This window comes from Aplidium turbinatum, chromosome 1 (genome assembly GCF_918807975.1).
Source record: "Aplidium turbinatum chromosome 1, kaAplTurb1.1, whole genome shotgun sequence".
Taxonomy (NCBI): domain Eukaryota; kingdom Metazoa; phylum Chordata; class Ascidiacea; order Aplousobranchia; family Polyclinidae; genus Aplidium; species Aplidium turbinatum.
This window is the reverse complement of record NC_137472.1, coordinates 11,475,358-11,500,123: the sequence shown is the minus strand read 5'-3', so window position 1 is coordinate 11,500,123 and position 24,766 is coordinate 11,475,358. Positions and strand designations below refer to the sequence as shown.

The following is a 24,766-nucleotide window of genomic DNA, read 5'->3' as shown; positions in this document are numbered from 1 at the left end:
TCCACTTCATTAGCGCAGAACAAAATTATGACCATAATTCTTTCCATCGAGTTTTTTTTCTTTCAGACAAAATTTAACTTTTTCCGTGCAATTCGCTACAGGAGCGGAAATCTTTTTGTCTTTGTTATTTACCAGGCTAGATTCAGGTGGGCTGCACGACCAAGTAAATTCAACTTCCCATGTTTGAAATGCCTACGATTTTTATGATAACATTTGGTTGCTTTAACATTTGCCAATTGCCATACACCATACAGCAAAACAAATTTGAAGAAATGACACTGTCATTGTCAGGTTGTCAAACTTTTCCAATATTGAAAAAAAGTACAATACGAATGATAAAAACCAAAAATTAAAAATGGTACCAAATGTTATGCAGAGTACCAAATCATTTTTTAGGGTACCAATGCAACCAAAATAGTACCAATTGTTTTACTTTTTGGTACTCCAGAGTACCAATCGGCAACACTGCGCTGGCCTTGTTTTTGCGGTAGCCACTTTAACAAGTCGAAATTCTGCCACTGAAATTGATTAGAATGCAATCGCCAACCAATCATAAGCTACGGTTTCAGTGACGTAAAAAATGGCGAAAAGAAGATCATAGAAAGCAAATTAAGTGATGGATTTTTTGTCAGCTGGTTGGCTTAGGGGTTAGGGTTAGGGATAGAAAGTAGTCATTTCATTGACGCGTGTTCGATTCTCACTACTGCTATTGCTCTTTTTCTTCTGTAATTACCAAATAAAGTTCAAAACAAGCATTAACTCTCTGGATGAGTGCTAGAAGGGTCACAATTGGACGGTAGCCTCTTATAACACGTTCTGATTGGTTGGCGGTTGCATTGTAGTCAATTTCAGTGGCAGAATTTCGACTTGTTAAAGTGGCTACCTGTTTTTGCAAATGACCAGAAATAGGGTTGCCAGACTATGAAAAGGTCTTAAAGTCAAAATATTACAAAAAAAAGCAAAAACAAGGAAAATATCAGATAAAAAAGGCCAAATGGATATTTACCTTTAGTCCGCTCCGCTAACTCAGTGGTTACGCGCCCGGCTCAAGATCAAGCGGCGCAAGTCTGACTCTCGGGGTGTGCGCTTGAGCAACGCATTTCAGGACTGCTCTCCATTCAGCGGCACCGAGTGAATGGAATAATTCCCTGGCAGCAACACTTCAACAATCGAAAAACTTCACTCTGCGAATCTCGGTAACCGGCCCTGTGTCAAGAGCCTCTACAAGTATGACTGTATGCGAAACTACCAGGAATAACTTATCAAGGCTTTGCCAGTGCGAGGATAAAGATTCAAAACCAAACCTGGCAATTTCATCCTCTCATGTTTTTGTTTCGCAGGAAACATTATCGCGATTTTATTCATGGTGCTCATGCTAGATCCAAAGGAGTTGCAAATGTTTCAGGATGTGGGCTTTGAAGGACGATAATTTTTTTAGAGTAGACCTACTGTATGACAAATAATTTGCAAGTTCTATTAAATCACTGCAAAAATCTGTAACCTATTACATATTTTGGACAACCATATTTCTCATCTTCACTTAGGCTACCCGTGATAATATTTTGCCCAGGAAATTAGCCTACATCATACCTTTATCCATCCCTCCTTAGCCTACTCGTCCTATAAACTAGATCCTTAGATCGAGCAATTTTTGGACCTTTTAAAACTAATTCCGAAAAAGATTTCATATCTGGTCAAAAAATAAAACAAAAAAGCGGGGAAGACCGATGACGATTTACGATGTGTTAATTTTATAATCGCCTTGAATATCAAGTCAAGTATTTGCCGAATAAGCGATGCTTGTCCTTGTTGTGCCTAAGAAAACCACAAAAAGCCAACCGTGTGTTTGTGTTAGTAGATTATTACGTTACTTTTACAGACATAAAGCTTGCGTTTACTTGAATTCACATCCCTCTTTGGTGGTCCATTGCATTGTACAAAAACAATTGCATTTGAGCAATCCTTTATTCTTTCCAAAAAATAAGTTTTAATAATACATTTCTGTCCGTTTTTAGACAAAAAACTGGGTTTGCAAAAGACTGACTCATAAAAAGGCACCAGAAATTGTATTTTGTTGCTTCAGAAACGCTATTTTTTAACTTTTACTTCTTTAAAAAACAATTTTATGTCATCTTGTGGCCGGAGAATTAATTGGTGCCTTCATCATTCATTTGAACGTTGGCATAGCATGGTCAACGTTATTTCAACGTCTAAATGACATTTGTCTGTCTGCGACTGCCTAGCCTAGCCTATGGTGTAGTGTATTATTTCTTTAAAGCTTATTATCCGCTTGCTTGCTTCAATCAAGGCATATTATTTGAAGTTATTTTTTCTTCACTTTGTCTTTAAATAGGCTACCGTAGGCCTAACGCACCTTCTCTGTGTTTTGCTTCATCAGCATAGCCTAATAGTTTAGCAAAGTGAACGTTTGTTTACTCACGAAAGCATAGACGATAAATTCTCTTGAGTTTATATTAACTGCATTTTTTAAAGCGAGCTGTTCAACGTTAATTCTGCATAAACTGAGAAAGGTTATGTTAAATATTTCTTGACCATTTACTAATTGTAAATTTTGTATTCTATTTGAACAAGATGCACTAGTAGAATCAATTGCTGTATGACTGTTATGACTTTATTATCATTTGTACGGATTTATCACTTCAAGCCCTGCTGCCTCGGTGAGTTGACTGAACTATCTACACCAGCTCTACATAGGATTGAATCATATCTGTGCACTAAATTTGTTAAACAAACTTGTGACCTTGTGGCCAAACTAGTAGCCTATAGGCTACTTGTGACCTTGCAACCTTTCTGCCACAATAAACCAACAGAACTAAGACCGTGTTCAGATTCAATTTACTTGGCTTGTTTCTCTGTCTGTTGGAGGTCTCAAACCGTAGACTATAACTAAACGACGCATATAATAATAATCCGATCTACTGATGGCGCCAGTGAGAAAGATATTCTCTAACGTAGAATTTGCGCCAAAATTCTACACGATGTAGGCTACCTACTGGGTATAAAAAAATATATATTTATTTCTATATGAAATAGCTCTGTTTCAACTTTCTCTTGTAGTTTAACAACTTACCTTACTAGCAAGGCAAAAACTTAAAAACAACACCTTGATTTCAATGGTAGTTTCCAAACAAAGTAGCCTACGATATTCAATGTTTTGAAAAATAGTTTTGAAAATCAACAAATGATGCAATAAAACTCTGACTGAGGCCCAACAGGTAAATTTTGTTGAAATCGACGCCATAGTTTGACCAAGAGATGAAAAAGAAACCGTTTTTTGTCGCTTTACTTCAGGTTAGGCTATTGCACAATCGCTAAAACGACAAAAATTGCAAAGACTTATGTGTACCGTATTGTAGATTCTAAGCATCTTTGTCGTATTCAGTGTTCTATGTCTTATGAGTGTTCTGTTAAAAACACTGCAACAGCCCCTAAGCGTTGTCGAACTGTCGCTATTTAGAGATTTGGACCAGGGCTCACTACTCTTACCCCTTCAAAAGCTCAATTTGGACCTTAATAACATAAAGCTACTGTCAAAGAATTTATTTTATGTAAAAATACATAAAGTGAAAACAATAAAAAAACATTGAGACAAAACATGATTAGCTACTGTATAAACATCGTTGATCTGTGGTAGAGTGTAGCACTTGGCGGATTGAGTGTCCCAAAAACCTGCCAACCTATGAGCCAAAAACCTACCAATCTGCTTTAAAGTTATCGGCAAGTCAGTCAGCCTACGATACTTTATAACACCAGCCAAAATTTAACTTTTGTTCACTTGTGACTATTGTTTGCCAATAAAGCTGTTTCGCGACATGAGATTAGTTTCGATACCAAGTTATATTGACACACGGTGGCAGTGTCATAGGCCTACAAAAGATATCTTTTAAAATTCGTGGCACTGTGGCAGGCTACAGTCCTTTTGTTAAAAAACCTGCTAAGAAGCATTAAGATCAAAAAACAACATATTATCGATTCACAATAATGAGGTGGAAAAAAATGCATTGCGGATGACGTTAGCTGCAACAATATTTCATATTTGTCGATTGCAAGCATAGACAATTTTGGATTTGAAAAGTTACTTAGGTTTCTTCAGCCAGTATTAATGACAGTTATTCGTATTCCATGCATCCTTGACACAGATGTAGAAATCAATGAATATGTTCAAAAGAATAACTTTGCTGTTCAATTTAACGTTATATAACATTGATATAACACACAACTTACGATTGTGATATTCACCAACCTACCCAGAAAATCTGTTGGCCTATTATTTTTATATTTAAGAAATGTAAAACAATAAGTTACCAATTTGCAAGCTCGGCAAAAATTGTGAAAAACTTAATTGTCTGTAGACTTAACAGAAAAATTGGCAATTAAATTAGTTGCTAAATAGACATAGCCTACTTTCTGGAGTAGCCTACAAACCTTTTAAACGGTTAACAATAACAGTTTTGACCATTAAATGAACCGTTCTTCCTTGAAATGAAAGGCTCTTAAATATATTTTGCCTTTATGTTAGTATACTACATCAAAAACCGAAACAAAAACCACTTATTAGTAAAATGAAAAACTTACTTTTGTTACGAAAGTAAACTACAATGAACGATTTGAATGCACAAAATTGAATTTAACAGAATTGTAACATCTAAAAACTCAAAAATGTTTAAATTACCGGTAGCCTACTTACAAAGACTTAAAAAATAGCAAAAAAATGAAACCCGACGTTTTGACACTCTGCATGACAGAAAGGAATTGATGGTCAAGAAAGATACGGTTTGAAAACAATTGCAGATTTACTTGCTTCCTTGTTTCCTGGAACTATTTCTTGTACCTAAGTGTACGTGTGTTGCTTTCAATGCACAAGACTACAAAACTGTTTCGGCAACCGTAAGGGCTTTGGCCCAACAGAATTCCTTCTGATAGTTCTGACGCTTGTCCTGTGACAGCCTTGCTATTTGTATACCATGACACGCAATGATGCATTTGATTCATCCCACCATCTGCGTAAGATCCATGCCACAATACTTTATGAGGCCTAAAACAAAAACAAGTTATATTCAACTGTCATAATCTTGCATGAATGTGGTTTTCAAATAACTACGTTTTTTTTTGGGACTAGCCTACTAGGTTTGCTAAAAAAAATGAAAAAAAAACTGTAGCCTACACATTCTTCTGCAAAGTGTTGAAATCTACAATAGCTTATGCATTATAAATAACGAATGCAAAAAGATTAGGCCACTTGTGGTTAATAGTTATAATAAATGATGATATTCTTTTTAATGTTTTGAACGAATTTTATCTGTCCAATAAAGCTATCGCATAGTAGCCTAGGCTTACATAAATAGGCTAAATGTAAAAGTTGTCGATCTAATCTAAACGGCTTTAATTAATCACACACTAAGCCATCTCTGGGTGCATGGTAGGCTATAGTAGTAGGCTAATGAATGAAGTAAGCTAATTTGGAGGCTTTGAATGTAGAAGAATCTGTCTTTTATGAAAAAAGACATAAGTATCAAATCAAACTAATAGATCTTCACCATCTAGCATCTGCTGTTACTCGTCTTTGTTCAAACGATAAAATCTTCGAAGGATCCATTTTTCCTCCGTCTCCATTGAAAATCTCGTTCCAATTGTGGAATAGAATTTCGCCCTGTGACACAATGATACTTGTTAAATGAAAACATTTTACTAGTAGCCTACTAGTCTATTTATTCAAATTTTTCCATGAACACCAAAAATATGCCACGTTAGAAATGGTTATGGTGTCTATAAGAAGAGACTTAGCCTAACCAAAACTAAACCAGACCACTACCTACAAACACTTAATCAAAGATGAGCTTTGTCTCTCAAAAACGCAAACTAAAGTTGTTGTTTCATTGTAGGCTATTATTTTTAATAAGAAAGTACAGTGCAGATAAAGTGAAGAGGCAGCCAAGAAGACGACGAAAGAAAACTTCTATTGATAAAAATCAAGTCTTCAGCTGCTTACAGCTGCATTGACAATCGGTACGTTTGCTCTGTCTTGACTCCTGACGATTGAACGGACATCTTGATCACGTGTTGATAAGAAAGCTCTAAAACAAAAAGCATTTTTGTTTATTTTATGGATCATTTCAACGTAGCAAATGATTCACTGACATTACGGCTGACATTGATGACTGATTTTAATTTAGAGCCATCAATTGCTTCTTCATTAAGACTAGTTACAACTACAATACACGCAAACTTTTTCCTTGGCACAAGGATAGGCTAGGTTTTATTGGTATGTAGGCTAGGCCTACGTAGCCTAAGGAACCTGTAGGCTACTCTTTAAAATGTCAACGATAAATGATGATAAATGCGGTAAGTCACATGAAAAGAGAGTTAGGCTACTTAATTTTTCAAATGGGTTTCCTTTACTGAGGTTGTAGGCCTAAGTTCGATACCCTGTCTGGCCATACAGAAGATTTTTTAAATGTGCCACTGAATTTTATTCCTGCTTGGCAGTCAGCAAAGAAAGGATTGCGGTATAGGCTCATAATTAGAGCAATTTTTTGTTACTAAAGTTACTTTTTTTTAGTTGTACCATGGCCACCTAAAGATACGGCCTGATTTGTCACATTTTGCAGAAATTTTCAGGTTTTTCTAACTTTAGGCGAACGTTTAAATAAATTTTTCTAAAAATTAGATTTTTACGCTTTCTTTTCTCTTTTTCCCAGATGACACAATAGGTTTTAACATCCTCACATGTTGAAAAACAAAGAAAATTTGATTTCGAAGATTTTAGTCAGACTGTTAATTTTTCAATAACAGTCTGATTTAGCGTTTTTCAACTTACTTTTTTCATTTGCTACTGCTTCCCCAAGGCAACAAAAAAGTTTTATGTCATTAGGAAACCGCAAAAAGTAAAAACATCTCAAAAAATATCAGTCAAGCACTAGCAGTAGCTGTAATCAAAATCTGCAAAATGTGACAAATCAGGCCAGATCTCCAGGTGGCCATGGTTGTACTAATTAACAAAAAAAATGTAGAACCAAAATTTCATGGTTATGGAGTCAATATTTAAGAAGTTATAAAGTCACCAAAAATCACTTTTTGTGTTTTTAGGTTACTTTTCATTTGTTAGGCCACTTTATTTTGCATACTTTTTTGCCTAAATCCCTTGTTTATTTATCATTCATTGCTGCTGGAGAGATAAATTTACATTCTATGTAGGCTTCATGTCAAGACTTTTAATATATCTTCTACTGTGGTTAGGACTTTAGGTTTGTGCGAGCCGTCCATGCTTGTTCGTATCGCGTGTATTCCCGAAAACTTGTAAAGTATTTTTTTCGATGAAACAAATTGTGTTAACTATATCTATCCACTTGTTTTCCCTGCAACAGCTAAAGTGTTTGATTGACAGAAAGTTTCTGCCAGAGAGTGTAAACATTACATATGTGTAATTTGAATGTACAACTATAATTTGAGCACAAATTAAAGCTAAATTAATTATTTTTTTTATGTTGAATTACTGCTTTTTCTTTCGCTTTCTTGTTTTCGTTGAATAAAGTTACTTTTTGGTTACTTTTTGCAAAAATAAAGTCACTTTCTTGAATTTTTTAGGTTACAAAAAATCGCCCTACTCATAATATACTTGGGTGCGCTCTTTTATTTGTTTTTGTTTTTTGCTTACGGGAAACCGTATTTTAAACTTACGGGAAACCATCAATCGGAATTGTTTTATAACTGCTAATGTTCTTGCACAAACCTTAAAAGGGCTTCTTAGAGACTCTTATTTTGTACCAGGGTAAAACTTGTTGCTTGGTTGTATTTTGGTCTTATATTTTAAGGTGCAGCAATCGTAGCCTAGGTTGTCTTTTTCTAAACAAAATGGTAGTAGTTAAAGAAGCGATACCTATAGGTTCCAGGTAACCCAGCTCTTCTCGCCTGTATGAAGCATTTTGTATCAGCTCCTCCGATTCCTCTCATTCCACCGCTGAGGGGAGAGTTGAGGGCAATTAAATGAAGCTGTTTAAAAGAGGGTGAGAGAATTTTCACTGGCTCAGGAGTAGCCCTTCTTGTAGTGGTAGTTTGTCTTGTAGTTGTTGTTGTGGTAGTTGGAACAGATGTGGTAGTTGAAGACTCAGTTGTCGAAGTCGGATTCTACGTATACACGATGGGTACCGTTAAATGAGCAGGTTTAACTTTTTCTCCGAAACGTCAGTGAAGAGATAATGTTATCGAACATCACAACGAAGATTATCAACTATTTTTTGAAACAAATACGCAAAAAGTGACATAGCCTGTTTACACTATATCGCAATGCAGGCTACATACGATAACCGAAAAAAAGAGGCCACACAGAAAACGCTGAAAAGATTATCTCAGTTCAGTTTGTTTTTATTTTTGACCATCACAACAACAAAAATATATATTCCAAACATAGCAGAGGTCTAGAAAAAGACAGAAGCGACAAAACGCAGACGTTATAACGTGCATGATACCAAAGCAGAACAATCAGTTTAAAATATGGCACGGTCGCAACACCTCAGTTATTTCATTGCACGTACCTTTTCCTTGCCAACTGGGGGTATAGGGGTGGATAAGACCAGTCTACTCCAGCCACGACTAGTTTTGACATACATGTCTTCTCTATCTTTCACAAATGCAAACGCTCCTAATGGTGCCAACTGCGGAAATTTTAATCGTATATCAGGTTAAACGTTCTGTGTGATAAAACATTGACAGTTTAAGTTTGAAATGATTTCTTGTTTTGTAATGTAATATTTGATAGAAGTAGGCTGTTGTAACACTTGTCAAAAAGAGTATAAAATTGTAACCTAGTGAAATCATATTTACAAGCTTTTCTAACCTTGTAATTATCTTGCATGTTTTGAACAGAGGAATACTTTCTTGTTGAAGAATCTGGAAATGTGATGTGCATGTGCATAATGTTAAATACTGAAAAGTTTGGGTGTTCATCAGGACAATTATCGTTTCTAGCACTAGTTGCTACACGGAAATATTCGTGTAAGAGGGAATATAATAGAGTTGAGCATGAAGTAGAGTGGGTGAGCAGTGAAGAGGAAGTTTGCCCAGTTTTTAGAAAATGAAGTGGATTCGAAGTTTCATTTATCAAAAACGTTTCGGAGTGGAGAATATTCGGAGTCTAAAATGTATAAAAATTTTTTGAAGTCGGATTAAATTGGAGTCTGGTTTTATGGAATAAGAGTGAGGTATCAAAATCACTTCCCGCTTAATTCTAATATATACCGACATGTGACAAAACGTACAGAGGTAAAATTAAGTGAAAGGAAAACACAAGGTAAGAAATATCGGTTCTGAATGGTCACCTGAAGAAAAAAAAAAAAAAACAGAAACCTAGAGATGGATGAATTACCTTCTCCACGATCATTTCCTGGCTCCCCTTTTTGGCCAGAAGTACCCTGTTGAAGAAAATAAATAAAAAAGTTAAATCAGAAAACTTAAAATTTGATAAAAAGTTATTGAAATTAAACGTAAAGAAAAACAGGTCAACTTTAAAATTGTTTTATTTCACAATCCTGGATACTGTAAGTTATAGGTTATTTCCCAATCAAATAGAACCTCCCTTATATACCGTATCTTCGATTTTATTTTTATCACGAAGAGCACAAACGCTAGGTTACATTATTTTATTTTGAGCTGTATAGAAATAAAAGCCATTTGCAAATATTTTTAAAGGGGTATTAAAGGAAAAACCTGACTTGACGATTTTCCACGTTCTTTGTGTTTAACATGCTACCATAAAACGATTTTCAATAAAATTTTGCCCCATTGCGGTCTGACCACCATTGTGCGCGTGCTTTTGTCAGAGCTTTCAAAACGAAATTGGCCTGAGCAACGAAGCGTGCGACTGTAAAGAACGTCATAAAGTCTACGTCATAAAGTCTAGCAATCAACCGATCACGCAATAATTGTTACTGCGGGCGATTTGACTGTAGACTATGTATGTATTTACATCAAAACAGCACATTTTAACATCAAAACAGCAGACAGTTTGCTCAAAACATCAGATTGGTAACGTGGCTTTTGTTATTGCTGGACTTTATGACGTATTCTTGAGCTGTGTTTGCACGTTTTGGTCATTTTGAAAAAAATGAAAATAAATGAAACACTGGACTTTGGGCCTTTCCAGCGCCATTGAAAACAAATTTTTTTGGGTAATTGTTTTTGAAATGTATTCTTGAATGTTCAGTTTACTCATTTTAATGCTTAATTCCGGTTTGAAATTTTCCTTTAGTATGCCTTTAAGTGTTGTTGGAATAATATTATATCGCGCTAAATAGGAAGTCGTCAGCTGTATCGTAGATGGATAAAAACGCTATAGATCAGCGGTTCTCAACAGGAGCTCAGCGTACCGCCAAAGGGTCCCCGGAGCGTTGTCAGGGAGTCCGTGAAAGTTTCCGAGTTTGCAGCATGATTGATAAGTTACGACTTTCAGTTTCAGAGTGTCGGTTTCAAAAGAATCGCATGAAACAACGACACACTGACTTCAAGACTATTTGTCATAGCATATGACTAAGGAATTGTGTTCGAAAGCCAATGCAAACTGCTACTACGACAGCAAACTCGCAGTATCAGGCTAAAACAGGTCGTTTGTATCTACATTGTGAAGTAAGCAACAATCATGCTGCTAATAGCGAAACTCAATCTATTACATAAAGTGTTGATATTTTATCAACTTCAAAATTCTTAATAAATTATATATATCAATATATATACAGACAAATACTTGCGTCAGGGTAGCGATAGAGTACAATGGTCGCATAAACGAGATAACAAATTTACCGGAATTCCGGGTAAACCAGTTCCACCACGTGGTCCAGGGCGTCCAGGCATACCTCTGTCACCCTAGGTGCAACAACAATAACATTTTACCTTTTTATTATGAAGATCATTTGTGTTCTAGTGTTGTTAAAAGTGTTTGGATGAAGTTTTAAAAAAGTTTTGGTTTCTGTAATCATTCTTAAAATTTGAGAAGAAGGTTTGCACAATGATAATAATGCAACAACATCACAACATTTAAAAGCACGATAAAACAGCCAGCAATGACCACTTAGCGCAGATATTTTTTCTTTGATAAAAGAAAAATAATAATAATACAAAACGTACAAATTTTATCTACCTTTTCTCCACTTGAGCCTCCGAAAAATGATCCACCAGACGCCTGGAGTCAATGAAATAGCTTTATATTCAGAATCATTAAGTAAATCAATAACTTGGCATTCAGTCTGATTACATCTATGGCAAATAAAACCATTGCTCATTACGCCGATGATGATTAGGGCACAGTTCAAAACCCAAGTCTAGCATCTAAGGATACTAGTCATCATTTTACTGGGTAGATAGGTGGCTGAAATGATGATTGGAACTACCATAGGCTACCGCAACAATCGATATGGTAAAATTGATTTTGCGACCATATTAATGATACAACCATTCTTAAGTCGGTATGAAAAACCAAATTTAATAACGAGGATAAAAATGGTGAATGCAAAAGTCAACATTTCAGAAAGATGCCTAGTCACAACAATAACCTAGGGTGGCATCCCAGACAGAAAAATACGTTACTTTTGCATTGATTCGGAATGAAAAAATGACGGAGTTTTCTGTCTGGGATTATCATAATAAGAAAAAGTGAGAGAGTGTAGGCTATACTCGACGACTTCTAACACCTTTTTAGGGTCACAGTCTTTTGCACTCTCTCATTGGATGCTCACTGTAGCCTACGTTTTCAAATATATGTTACATAATTGAAATTCATGTTCGGCTTATGTTTTTCCGAACACAAATAGATTAACTATAATAACTAATGACGATAAATCAGCAAGCACGCGATGGAAGAGCGCAGATTATTACTTGAAACCGTATCCTTTGTGTGGGCTACAGAAAAAAAATCACAACGACCATTGTCAGACAGAAGTAATGTTAAAAAAACTACACGCTAAATTACTGAATGGGCTGTTCGAGCACAAAACGTTTTATTCACCCCGGCGAAGGTAAACACATTCATATTTCAAGTAACTTTCACCACTTACAGGAGGCCCAGGCGGTCCAGGTTCACCCTAAAACAGCGAAAACAAAGTTACCTTAACTTGTGAATTATCACATATGTAGGTTATATAAAATAGCATGTAGTGTATATAATATTCACATTATAGAATATACATGTAATAAAATCCTCGTTAATTTGAAAAGAACACTACGGAAGAAAAGAGAAATTTCACCAAGTCATATCATAAATGCAATGCTAGGGAAGAGCCACTAAAAAATTTAAATACAATAATGACGTAAAACTAAACACAATCGATTAAACCATGTAAAAAATCTGATAACAGAAGTTTTGTGACTTCAAAACAAATTTTTGTTAGAATTCTAAGTGTGCGTTTTGAAGAACAGAGTAAAAGTTAATTTAGAAAATTTAAGTTTTACTTCATATACCTAATTGACTTACATTTATTCCTGGTAATCCATCCTGACCTGCTTCGCCCTGCAAGAGAAGAGGTTATTTGTGTATTGTGTTATTCAACAAGTATATGGCCCAGAAATTACTGTGATCCAAAGTTATAATTAATTACCAGAGTTAACAAACAAAACAAGCACTGATACACCTTTACTGGAAATTGAAAGCATTGTAAGCTACAATGATATAGGCAATACCACATAGATATTTGTCTACTAATTTTATTGTAGCCTAAATACAAAATTGTATTGATTCGCTGCGTGTGGTGAAAGATGATTTGCGATATATAAAGATAATTTAAAACTACCATGAAAACACTGCGGGTAGAACCGAGCTATCTCAAGTTTATCGATATATAATTAAATTGGCATGCAAAAAATACAAACTTTCCACAGGACTTACTGGAAATCCACGAGGACCCTGGAATGTAAGAATTGTACATCAATATAAACTTCGTAAGATGACTTTCGTAGTACCGTAGCCGCATCCAGACTTATGTCAGGTGATTGATTAAAATTAGCTTCTTATTTTATTTAAGAAATCAATTACAAGTAACTTCCTAATGAATTGAATTATGTTTGGTAAAAGAAACTATTCATTTTGTCGGGTCTGATAACGTGTTTAGTTTTTCAGTGTCATAGCGTAGAAGGACAGACCAATTTGGCAAAATCATCCAGCCATGTGTTGTGAATCGTAATACGTGCAATTGCACAAAATGTGTAAACGATCTAGCAGTATCCAATAGGTACAAATATATAAATTTTTACTGTGACCAAAGGGTTCTAAATGTTTAAAAACCAAAAATTATTGATTAAAACTGTAGGTTACCAAAGTAGACAACATTTTTGCTTACCATTTGTCCTGCTGGGCCGACTCGCCCTCGAGAACCCTAAATATATCATGGCAATTAGTTAAAATTTTATGGAAGAAAACACTTCTACAAAACACTGACAAACGGGTAAAGCAAACTGTCTTGCTAGACTTAGACACTTGTCATCTAGGTATTTTTTGGTCTCGAATTTTTTCTTGATATTCTGTTTGGAAGACATATCTGAACATCGCACATTAATTTTTAATAAGTGCACTCAAAGGGAATTAAAAACATTTCGTACCTGAGCCAACGCGTTGTTCTTTTGCTGCAATTGTTGCTATATTGTAGTTACACAATTTATTGGTTATAAGCAGCTGTATGATTTGTTGTATGTATGTCGGTTATTTGTGAAAGAAAGTTATTGACCCGTTTGATGTGCTTTCTCTACCATAAAGTAACATGCAGCCCCTTGAAAAGTTTGATTATTGGCATGAAGGCTACAGTAATGTTGTATCATTACAAGCTCGTGTAGGTTCAAGTAGGAATATTTTTTACCCGGCGTCCTGGCATTCCCATTTCTCCTTTCTCTCCTGCAATTCCAGGTAGTCCGTTTAGACCCTGTGAAAATTTTAACAAAGAGTTTTTAAACAAAATTAAACGTTACTACGAATTTTAAATAATAAAACTTTCTTATTTGCCATAAGTTGTTGCTGTGACATGAAAACGCATTGAGAAATGTGAAAAATGGTAATGATACAGTCACTACAAAACCAGCATATATTTTTTTTATCTTAAAACAACAATTAAATGTAATCAGCGCAATATCTAACTTTTAAAGATGCTTACCCTCAACCCGGGTAACCCTGGTTCGCCCTTTTGCTGACCTAACATGCTTCCGTCAGGTCCAATGATAGCTCCGGATTCTCCCTTTTCACCTTTTTGTCCCTGATGATAAGTAATAAAATGTTTCATGTTCTGCGAGGCCAAGAGCTAGATTAACAATTATAGATAATAAAACTTCAAGTTTGCAGAAAACGTAGCAGCAATTTTTATTTTAGGCCTCATTTAGTAAATACTGTGCAAGGCAAAACTTTGCAACATATACAGCATAAGTTATAAGAAACACTCTGCAGAAGCGCTTAGATTTTATGATTACCAAATCATCGGAAACGAAGTCCAAAATAAATTTGGTCTTGTCTACATTCCAAGCAACTTTGCTAAAAAATAATTTGGAAAATTACTTTTACCTGTTGACCATCAGACAAAGATATCGTTGCCCCTGGAGGTCCCTGTGGTAACAAAATTTGTAATTAAAATCTAACAGCAATTTTTCTCAAAATTTTTAATTTCAAATCGTCACCCAACTCCGATGCTATATGTTATATAGCCTAAAACCTGGAATACAAAACCTGGATTCAACTGAAATAAAAAAAAAAACGTGCTTAAAAGTTTAGAAACTGTGTGTCACTGGCTCACTGCTGGTACAGTAGTAGCAAAAGTTCGATATTGGTGTTAGCACATATACAGTATTTAGTGTGATCTGTTACTGGAAGCCCACACCTCAAACAAGTGCACTTACTAAATCATTGTGGCCTAAGTTTGTAGCTCATCTTAAAAAAAAACTATTTTATAAAAATTTGTTGAAGCAAACCTTGGAACTTCATAGAGACAAAATAATTGTTTAAATAAAATAAAAAAATGAAAAACTTGGTGAAGCAAAAAAGCCGGTAAGATTTTATTACAGCAGTAAATATAAAAAGAAAACATAATAATTAATATCCGACTAACTGGTGGCCCCACTGGACCGACGTCGCCTCTCGGTCCGATTGGCCCAACGTCTCCATTTCTTCCATCAAACCCATCTTTCCCATGTGGTCCCTATATCATTGAAGTGAAATAAAAGCTTATGTTGTAAAATACTAATTTTTGAAATTACAGGACGTTGAATGATTGATGGACCAGTATGCTCTTTAGCAGGGTCGGTAATAGAATAGTTTCTAAACTATTGCTCATAACGTCATACCTTAAAATATCCTTCTCGCAACTATTTTTTTATAAAAAGTATAAAAGCTAGAGTCTACTTAGATTCACTCATAAAGAAGTATTTATATCAATGTATGATCGCATAGCTTTGTTGACCAATGACTTGTTTAACGATACCAACAGAGCAGGTTTTGTAGACATTTTTTTTCTGACATTTTTAGATTAACAAAAGTCTATGAGCAGGAATTCGAAGCATTCTGTTTGCTCAAGGCTTGCCTTTAAACGTTTAGCGGTTCAAAACCACTCTTTGCACTTGCAGTTGCTTCCTTTTTACAGAATTTTTCAGATAGGCCTCACCACACATTCTTGCTAGCGAAGCCATGGCTTTTATTCACTAAAGTAAACGGAAAGACTACTGTATTTTCTTAATGTAAACAACAAACTACAATGTACGTAGATTACCTGAATTCCAGGTATTCCTGGTAATCCACTGCGGCCCTGAAGCGAAACATGATTATTTACTGCGTGATAATACAGAAAGTAATGGCGATCGAACTTAACAATCCACGTTTTTTGTAAGCTAAAGGTTTAGAGATTTATAATAACACAAAATTTAGTTGACTACTTAACAAAAGTTATTAGTTGAAATTTTTTTTATTTGTCTATCTTTACAAATTAAATTTCAAGATGCAGCAATAACATATATTAACGTAGACACTACACCTGTGGTCCCTCTGCTCCCCTGTCTCCCTTGCTTCCGATTCTGCCAGGCATGCCAATCTCTCCCTGAAATAAAACCAGTCAGTAACTAGGCCAGTTCCTAAAATGAATAAGGCATTTTCTAACCCGCTGGTGTAGTAATAACAAATTGTCAATTAAGTTTTACATCGGGTGTTTTAATATTGAGATTGTATTGGGATTTTATAACGACGGCAATACCTTTCAGTGTGTCCAAATATATGAAAATGGTACAAAATCATTCATATTTATCTCTATTTGTGTAATCTTTCTGTTTAGGCGGTGTTGAAGACGTTAGTCGTAGCATGTAATAAGTGACATTTCTATCTACTGTAATTGTTAATAAAGTAAATCACTCAGCCAACCAAAGAAAACTTTGGGGCACTGCATGACACAGGGAATGCTGGCAAAATCTGAGAGCTCACTATTTCGTTGATTAAAGGTCGTATCGTCAATAATTGAAAAATAAAAGAAAAAGAAGTTTTTCGACCTGCATACTTCTTTTAAAGCTTCAGAAAAACCACACCCGGTGTTTAATGCGTCTGTCTACACACCTGTGGACCGGGTAAACCCGGCTTTCCTGCTGCTCCAGTGGGACCTCTGGGACACCCAGAGGGCTTCAATACGGGTAATAATTCGTCACCACTCGCCTCAGCTAGTTCATCATCGTCATCTGAACAATAAAATGGATAAATGAAGTAAAATAGAAATTTAAATATTATAAATAAACAGTGTAATGCTTCTTGTCTTATTTTTAAACATTTTAGCATAAGGTTATTTGCTTTTTAAACTGATTTTGGTTTATTTAATTTACTGTAGCTCTTTGCACAAGTATGATTAGAAGAAATATTAAAGTGAACATCAAGAAGACATACTGTATAATGTTTATTTTAATATACGTCATACCTACATATCTACGTATGTTCATTTTATGCTTAACTTTAATACAATAACGCAATACAATTAAAAACGACATAAAATAATATATTGAAAATAAATTGTTTATTTATGTAAAAATAAAGTTAAAGTGTAAGCAACTTTTATTTCTTACCCAACTCTAACGATAGGGCTAATGCTACAATGACATCACAAATAAGATTACTTGGATGATTTTGTACTAACCCAATAAATATGTACGTGATGACATGTCGCATACACCTGGCGGACCGGGTGGACCAGATATTCCTGGCAATCCATTCTGTCCAGGGTCACCCTATAAACAAATAATAGACTCATGATTTCGCTGATTTTGCTGATTTCGAAGTAATTATTGACTGTTAAATGTATTTTCTTTGCTGTTTTGTTTTTCTTTTAAATTATAATATGCACATTCGTAGTCTCATCCATCAGTGTAATGTAATAGTAGTCCAGTTTTAATCCGGTGATGTCCAGTTACCGAGGGGAGCCAGATCCACTTCCACCTGCCGCAATTGTCTTCACATCCTGCTTTCACATCAACCTGTCTAAAGCATCCTCTCTTGTCAAACTGATGTTGCTGCTTTTCTCCTCAACTTGCCTTTTCACATTTTTGGGTCTTCCTTGTTTCGTAAAATCCTCCAATCGCAACTCCAGCGCTCTTTTCAAAACATGCTCATACAACCTCACTCCATTCGCCTTCGCCAAATTATTATCAATGTAAGCTGCGTTTTCGAAAAGTATTGTAACAAAAAATAAAGCAAAATTACCTTTTCTCCTGTTTCACCGATTGGCCCTGCTGGTCCAGGTTCACCCTATAAAAAATAAAACAACATTTTATACATATTCGTACTTCATTCTAGTAGTTAATGCTATTAGTGTTGTATTAATAATTGGATAGGTAGTTTGACTATATTATCGTTATTTGCATATACAATTATACAGTACATGAAAAATATGTTTAGATAATTATTTTTTTAAACGCAAGATGTGTAAAACCAAAAACATGAGACTTGGATGCAATTTACAAACCGTTTTTCCGTCAATTCCGTCTCTTCCGTTAATCCCGTCTACACCATCTCTTCCATCTATTCCACCCATACCCTATAATACATATGAAAATTACTCGTTCTATGTTGCAAAGTTAAACAAATATTTCATTCATACAGTAAATTTTCTACAAATGACACATTTGCATTCACGTCTTGTTTACTCATTACTGGGGATATGACATTACGGAACGCGTAGCTCCGCTTTTCCCGTAACATTAAAAGGGCCAATTTCCAATTCGACAGTTTTTTTATGCTTTGCTACAAGCTTGCGTTCAACAAAAAACTTAAGTTATTTAAAAACAGATAAGCGAAAGCAGTTGTTTCGCACCCCCTTGCTTTAAAATCTCTAATTGTTTGTAAAGGCAAATCATTCATTATTGAAGGAATTTTGAAAATATCCATCACTTAATAAAACTGTTACTGTACGTCTTTACACAATCAAGTTATTTACAAAAAAACGTAGCTGGAGTTACTAGCACGTACCGGGTTTCCCTTGTCTCCCTTTTCACCTGAAATACTGAGGCCAGGTGCTCCTTTTGGTCCTTGAGGTCCTGGGGGACCTTGAATGCCCTGATATAAAAACGCAACTTTTGATTGATACTGTAAGTTCAAAAGACTTGGTTTAGTCCTTGGATTAAAATTGTTTGTTACAGAAGAAGTAATATCTTTTGAATAATATGCATGCTTATGTAATAGATAAACTATTATAATTATAGTCAATTTTGTGTGATCATAAGTAGGCCTACACATAAAAAATAACCTGACTGTAAAATTTAATATAACACCCTGTAACGTTTTCGTACTGGCTCAATATTCGGAATGCAGTCGCATTGGACGTGATGTGAAGCTAATGTAAGATTTAAAACTAAAGAATGTCTGGTATGCCACACCATCGTTATAATAGTTTATTGCTTTGAAAATAATATATAAAACATATATATATGTATCAACTGGGATAGAAATTCAAGTCAAAACAAGGTCACATCTTTTTCAATACTGATCAATACTATATCAATAATGACGATCAATACTGAGGCTATAACTGTATCAATAAATATCCGATGCAAATATTTTTTTTCCAGAACATAAAATTACTTTTGGCACTCATAGAACTAGACATCAACCTTTTAAAACTCCGACTAATTTGCACCACATCCAATAAACAAATCGACTATCGTGGTATACGCTTTCAATGTAGTTGTTTGCAAGAAAATATTCATTGTCATTTACTGGCTTTTTAAACAAATGGATCATTATATTACTGTAACTACACGACATTTGTGTTGTTACAACATCACTAAAATATTTTACTTGTGCTAGTAATAGTAATAGATGCATATAATAATTAGGACCAAAAACAAATAAGTTACCTCAAAAGTTGATCCTTCTTCGTCAAAAGGCTGCATAAAAGTAACAAACGGAGTTGTAGATATATTGATCAAATGCAGATATCTTGTAAATCTATAGTAGGCTACATATTAGGGCATGAATTCAACTTTGGCAAAAAGTATAACTTTAACTCTTTTTCGCCCAATACCCTATCATTTTACAATGACTTGTGGTTGGATGTGATACGCCCGGGGTCAGTTTTAAAAGAATGCCTATGAATGCGTGGCACAAAGCTTTGTTTCGTAACAAAAAAATACTATAAATACAGCATATTGATCGCTTTGAAAAATGTGTGTCGCTGGATAGGAATTATCAAGGTTTGGGGACAAAAAATTTGAAATTGGAGAGAATTTTAGGCTTTAGGATACTCTGTCAGAATGCGAGCCCTGCAAGGAAGCCCGGTAGTACCGCGAGGTTTTTTCTATCAAACTGCATAAAACGCTGGACTACAGTAGAAAGAAATGTACACCCAATAATATACCCCTATAATGTATCCCCAAAATAAAGATATCAGTTTGTATTGATCCGTTCGCTATGAAGAAGTTTTGTTGTTGTAACCAGGTGACTAAAGATTTAAAATAGTGGTCGAGTGCCAATGAAGCCGTTATTAGGCCTATATACTGTATATTCAAAAGTGCCATAAGCTGTTTTGCCTAAACAAAGCATAGGGTACTCAGCATGAGTAACAAACATACTCATGGTAATTATTATCCTCACCAGTCGTAAAGGACAGCAGTATTCTGCCAGGGAAGAAACAGACTTGGGTTCTAGCCTTATTTTTCAACTACAAATGGCTTTTGGTAAGCAGGTTCAAACCTAGCGTTATATAGTTTCGAAAATAACCTAATTAGTTTCTCGTCATCATAGCTCAGTGAATGTACAAATTTTATTGTACTGTCGTTTGAAAATAACTTTTTCATTGGTTTCAACAGTAACAAACTCAACCTCGTGTAATTTTTGTCATGATTTACTGTTGTTGTGTCCAGAAAACAAGTAGTGGTCTATCGATGCAAGAATATTGATATTTACTAGTCTACATTTAACATTACGAAGCGGTGTGACGGAAGGCCTACAAGTTGAATTATACTTTGACATTGTTAATAGAGTATCTGTTTCCGTGAAAACTATGTTGGTGTGCTGTCATATACACTGCCAAGCTTCGTCGTTTGTTTATTTGTGTTTTGCAAGTTTTTCTGTACAGTTCATCTACAGAAGCTTATAATTTTGTCAGTTATAATGCGCTATCTACGTAACGATACTCCAATAATAATAATCTGTGATCATGCACACAAAGTCCTCCAAGATGTGCGTTCAATGCGAAAGGTGAGAGATAAACCTAATAAAGCAATAGTTAGTCACACTTCTACATCTAACAAGAAAGGACAGCACAGATAGCAATTGGCATTGGAATTGCCTAAGGAAGGATCATGTGCTAGGTGATAAAATCAACATTTGATAAAATACCAAGGCTTGATAAGTTATTTACTGGTGTTACTTTGAGTGGGTAGAAAGAACATTTATGATGTCGCAATTTTGTGTTGATGTGATTAAATCACGTTTGACCAGTTCATGTAGCAAAACAATATGGGCATATTATCAAACCATTCAAAAAAGGTAAAATGCAGCAAAGAATATCGATCATTTAGCCATACACCAGTACAAACTAAACTGGAATTACCAGGAATTTTTAATTGGAAGGTTTTACACATAGTTATGCGCATAAATCCATTTTGCTTCCACTTACCATGGCTTTGCCTGGAGGCCCAGGGGGTCCAGGGATACCTTTTCCTTGTTCTCCGCGTTCACCCTAAAATAAAACTTAAATAACTGATTCGTCCGATAAATTTTAAATGTTGTTTGACTGATTTGTGTCGATTTAAAGATTATGTGAAGAACTTGACGTCGTAAATTCAAATCATTGTTATTATCAGATTCGTAGGCGGTTTCATGTCAGAAATGATAAAATCTATTGCTAGTTGTTTTTTGGAAATCTTTTCATGTAGTCCTGGTTGACATGTTTGCCCTTAGGGAACGTATAGACATTAAAAGACTCTATAATATTGATCAAGCTCATGCAAATATAATGGTATTGTACTGTATAGTTAACTAAACTAATGCAATAAAGTTTAAACATTTGCTTCTGTGGTTTAATTAGCAACATTTTCATTTAGATAATTTCCTGACCTGAAAAATAACGGCCGTATAATTAAATAGAATGAAAACTAGTACTGTAGCTTACTTTGCACATTTCATTAACGCTTCTTAGATATGTTACATCGAAGATACAACGTGTATTATACAGTAGCTTACTGCAGTTGAAAAAATAAAATTCTGTGAAAAAAAAGTGAGAAGAATGTGTTTTGGGTTTATTTAACTTCAAATCACTACCAATGTTACACCGTGGTAACTTTTAATCAAATTTATCTTCTTACTTTCATTCCGTCTTCTCCATCTTCTCCGTCATTTCCGTCATCTCCGTCTTCACCTGGTTCTCCCTGGGTTTGTAAAATGACATCGTCACTCTTAACACTCATAATCTTTTAAATGGTAATTGTTTAATAATGGCCCATGAGGTGAGTGAATAAAACAAGCAATAGAAGACGACCTGCAAAGATCTACTGCTTTTTGGCTTGTTTGGATTTATTGTTTCAAAAGAAAAAGTAATCATACTTTGGTAAAAAGTGTATAAACAGAATAATTATGGTGCATGTTAAAAGTTTTTAATTCAGTGACGCTATTGAAAACAATGATTAAAACTAAGAGCATAGTCATCAAGGTTAATTAATTTGCATAGCTTTAAAGCTGGTGATGAGAAATATTTTATGATATTTTCGGTGTCATTTTAAAACGATAACGTTGTAAATTTATATATCTCCCTGATTAAAATCACAGCCAAAGGTAAGTTATTTACGGAAGATGGGAAGTCAAAATGAAACGTTTTTTTCAAAAACAAAATTTTGTGAGACAATCAAACTAAAAGCAGACAGCAATTCATTTGTTAACTAATAAAAAAATTAATACAATTTGATATGAACGCGACCTTCTTACCTTTTCCCCTGCAGGACCAGGAAGCTGAAAGATACAAATCAATTAAAAGAATTGCAGGCTTACATGTAAAGATTTTAAAGTTATTAAAACATGAATTGAACTAATAACTATAAACAACTTTCAGCTTTCACAATATTTAGTTTGGATACTGATAACAATAAAAATGCAGGTTGTCAGTTGTTAGCGAGTAGGCTACTCAAAGTAGGTCTACTAGAGTAGTTAGATACTCTATCAACAAAATAGATATTCCAATTCTAAATTAAATACCCCTGTAACTGGAACCGCGTCTTCTCCTGGTTCACCCCTTTCACCGCGGGGTCCTGGTTCACCTTTCTGACCTTGTTTGTCTAAACCAGGTTCACCCTAAAACGTGAAGTAAATTAACTCTATTATTATGACACTGAATACCAAACTTAGACTTTGCGAACCGCTGTTGTAAAATATATTTTCTGTTTCTTTTACGCGAAAAAAAATGTCACAAATCTTAGGCTACTTGTAACCTACTCACAAAACATATCAATTTAGAAATCAGCTTATAGATAGCAGAAGAACATGCAACAAGGTATTATGCTTGTCCCTTCGACAACAATGCAGAATCATGTGTTTATGTCTTAGAGGGCTTAGATTGTAAAAAAATAAAGATTGTTAAAGAAATGTCACTTCCGTGTTTCATAAAAATGTGCAGAAGATGTTTTGAAACCGCATCCGAGCATTTTCTAAGCAGTTTGTTTGAATAAGCAATGACGAAAGACTCACCATTTCTCCTTTATCACCATTAGCACCCTAAAAACAAAATTTACAACTTTTTCATCCAGTCAAGAAAAGTGCGGATTTCGTGAACGAAGAAGCTTGAAGCTCAAGCAGCGTTGGTTCGAATCTCGGGGTGTGCGCTTGAGCAACGCATTTCAGGACTGCTCTCCATTCAGCGGCATCTAATGAATGGGATAATTTCTTGGCAACAACACTTCAACAATCGGAAAACTGCACTCTGTCAATCTCGGTAACCGGCCCTGCGTCAAGAGCCTCTACAAGTATGCGAAACTACCAGGAAGAACCTATCAAGGCTTTGTGAGTCCGAGGATAAATATTCAAAACTAACCAACCAGCAGAATTTCATGTTTATTTGGTTTATGATTGCAAATAGTTTAAGGCATATCTTGTTTTTGTAGTTGTGTATTCAAATTTGACATGTCATCCCACATGATTAACACACATTAACAATGCGGTGTGGTTTTTGAATCTTTATCCTCGGACTGACAAAGCCTTGTTATTACTGGTAGTTTCGTATACTTGTAGAGGCTCTTGACGCAGGGCCGGTTACCGAGATTGGCAGAGTGCAGTTTTCCGATTGTTGAAGTGTTGTTGCCGGAGAATTATTCCATTCACTGGGTGCCTCTGAATGGAGAATAGTCCTACAAGTATGTGCTCAAGCGCACACCCCAAGAGTCGAACCAGCGCCAGCGGGTGATCTTGAGACCGGCGCGTAACCACTGAGCTAACGGGGCGGACAACAATTAGTAGGACAATGGAGCGGACAAGAATTAGTAGGCTCATAATACAAAAACATACTAAATAAGTTCAAAGATATCGCAGCTTACGTGATAAAAAAGTGACTTCTACTGTTTAAAAGCACATAACCAAGCCTCTTTCTACTGTAGATCTGATATTACAAACATTACCAACACGAATGTTAGACTAAAACTAACTCACGTTGAATCCTGGCTTTCCATCCTGACCATCTTGTCCTTGACTGCCTGTTGCTCCTTTCATGCCATCCATTCCAGGATCACCTTTCATTCCAGGTTCTCCTAAAATAAAAAATAAAACGGCAAAAATGTTACAATGCAAGTACAAAATAACAATGTTACAGTAAAACTACGTTATGTTGAATAAAAAGAAAAACGTCTGCTTCAGAGAATCAATTAATCAACAGTGCAGTCTAAGCAATGAAAAGATAATAAGTTCAAACGACACTGGTTCAAATCTTGTTAAGGGCAGTTCAACCACTGGTACTTTAAAAGCAAATTTCCATGAAGTAAATACGCGCACCAGTGGATGAAATAGATTATAAAAAAATACTACGAACAGCAAGAATTAGCTTACATATCTTTTTCATCATAATGAAGGAGTAAAAAGCAGAAAGAAAATATTTCCTCGTTTAATTGATCAGAGAGCTATAAGTGACGTGTATTGCTTTGCTACAATGAATGAGCTGTGAATGCAAATCTTGTTTAAAAAGGCTTGTTGTTGTCATCTCGGTTTGTTCTCAACGACACGTAGGCTAGAAGGTCTACACAGTAGGCTACCATGATCCGCGTAAGTAAAATCGTGGAACGATTTGTT

At 35.2% G+C, this 24,766-nt stretch overlaps 1 protein-coding gene across 1 annotated transcript in view; it reads right to left on the bottom strand.

The window, feature by feature from the left end:
• Positions 1-3,546: 3,546 nt before the first annotated feature.
• The window catches only part of LOC145775068 (uncharacterized), a 42,160-nt gene continuing 20,940 nt past the window's right edge, over positions 3,547-24,766 (bottom strand). Inside the window, exons 9-39 of the mRNA XM_082586266.1 lie at positions 24,134-24,231; positions 23,180-23,206; positions 22,691-22,786; positions 22,424-22,447; positions 21,808-21,870; positions 21,120-21,182; positions 19,357-19,386; positions 18,470-18,556; positions 17,967-18,038; positions 17,705-17,749; positions 17,142-17,232; positions 16,574-16,692; positions 16,005-16,067; positions 15,744-15,779; positions 15,087-15,176; positions 14,546-14,587; positions 14,145-14,243; positions 13,854-13,916; positions 13,341-13,376; positions 12,890-12,907; positions 12,479-12,514; positions 12,063-12,089; positions 11,150-11,191; positions 10,813-10,875; positions 9,383-9,428; positions 8,855-8,907; positions 8,553-8,672; positions 7,898-8,145; positions 6,011-6,095; positions 5,559-5,671; positions 3,547-5,056 (exon numbers count right to left, since the gene is read on the bottom strand). Of these exons, the coding sequence (XP_082442392.1) occupies positions 4,840-5,056; positions 5,559-5,671; positions 6,011-6,095; positions 7,898-8,145; positions 8,553-8,672; positions 8,855-8,907; positions 9,383-9,428; positions 10,813-10,875; positions 11,150-11,191; positions 12,063-12,089; positions 12,479-12,514; positions 12,890-12,907; positions 13,341-13,376; positions 13,854-13,916; positions 14,145-14,243; positions 14,546-14,587; positions 15,087-15,176; positions 15,744-15,779; positions 16,005-16,067; positions 16,574-16,692; positions 17,142-17,232; positions 17,705-17,749; positions 17,967-18,038; positions 18,470-18,556; positions 19,357-19,386; positions 21,120-21,182; positions 21,808-21,870; positions 22,424-22,447; positions 22,691-22,786; positions 23,180-23,206; positions 24,134-24,231 (2,312 nt within the window). The 3' untranslated portion in view covers positions 3,547-4,839. The remainder of the gene's footprint in view (positions 5,057-5,558; positions 5,672-6,010; positions 6,096-7,897; positions 8,146-8,552; positions 8,673-8,854; positions 8,908-9,382; positions 9,429-10,812; positions 10,876-11,149; positions 11,192-12,062; positions 12,090-12,478; positions 12,515-12,889; positions 12,908-13,340; positions 13,377-13,853; positions 13,917-14,144; positions 14,244-14,545; positions 14,588-15,086; positions 15,177-15,743; positions 15,780-16,004; positions 16,068-16,573; positions 16,693-17,141; positions 17,233-17,704; positions 17,750-17,966; positions 18,039-18,469; positions 18,557-19,356; positions 19,387-21,119; positions 21,183-21,807; positions 21,871-22,423; positions 22,448-22,690; positions 22,787-23,179; positions 23,207-24,133; positions 24,232-24,766) is intronic.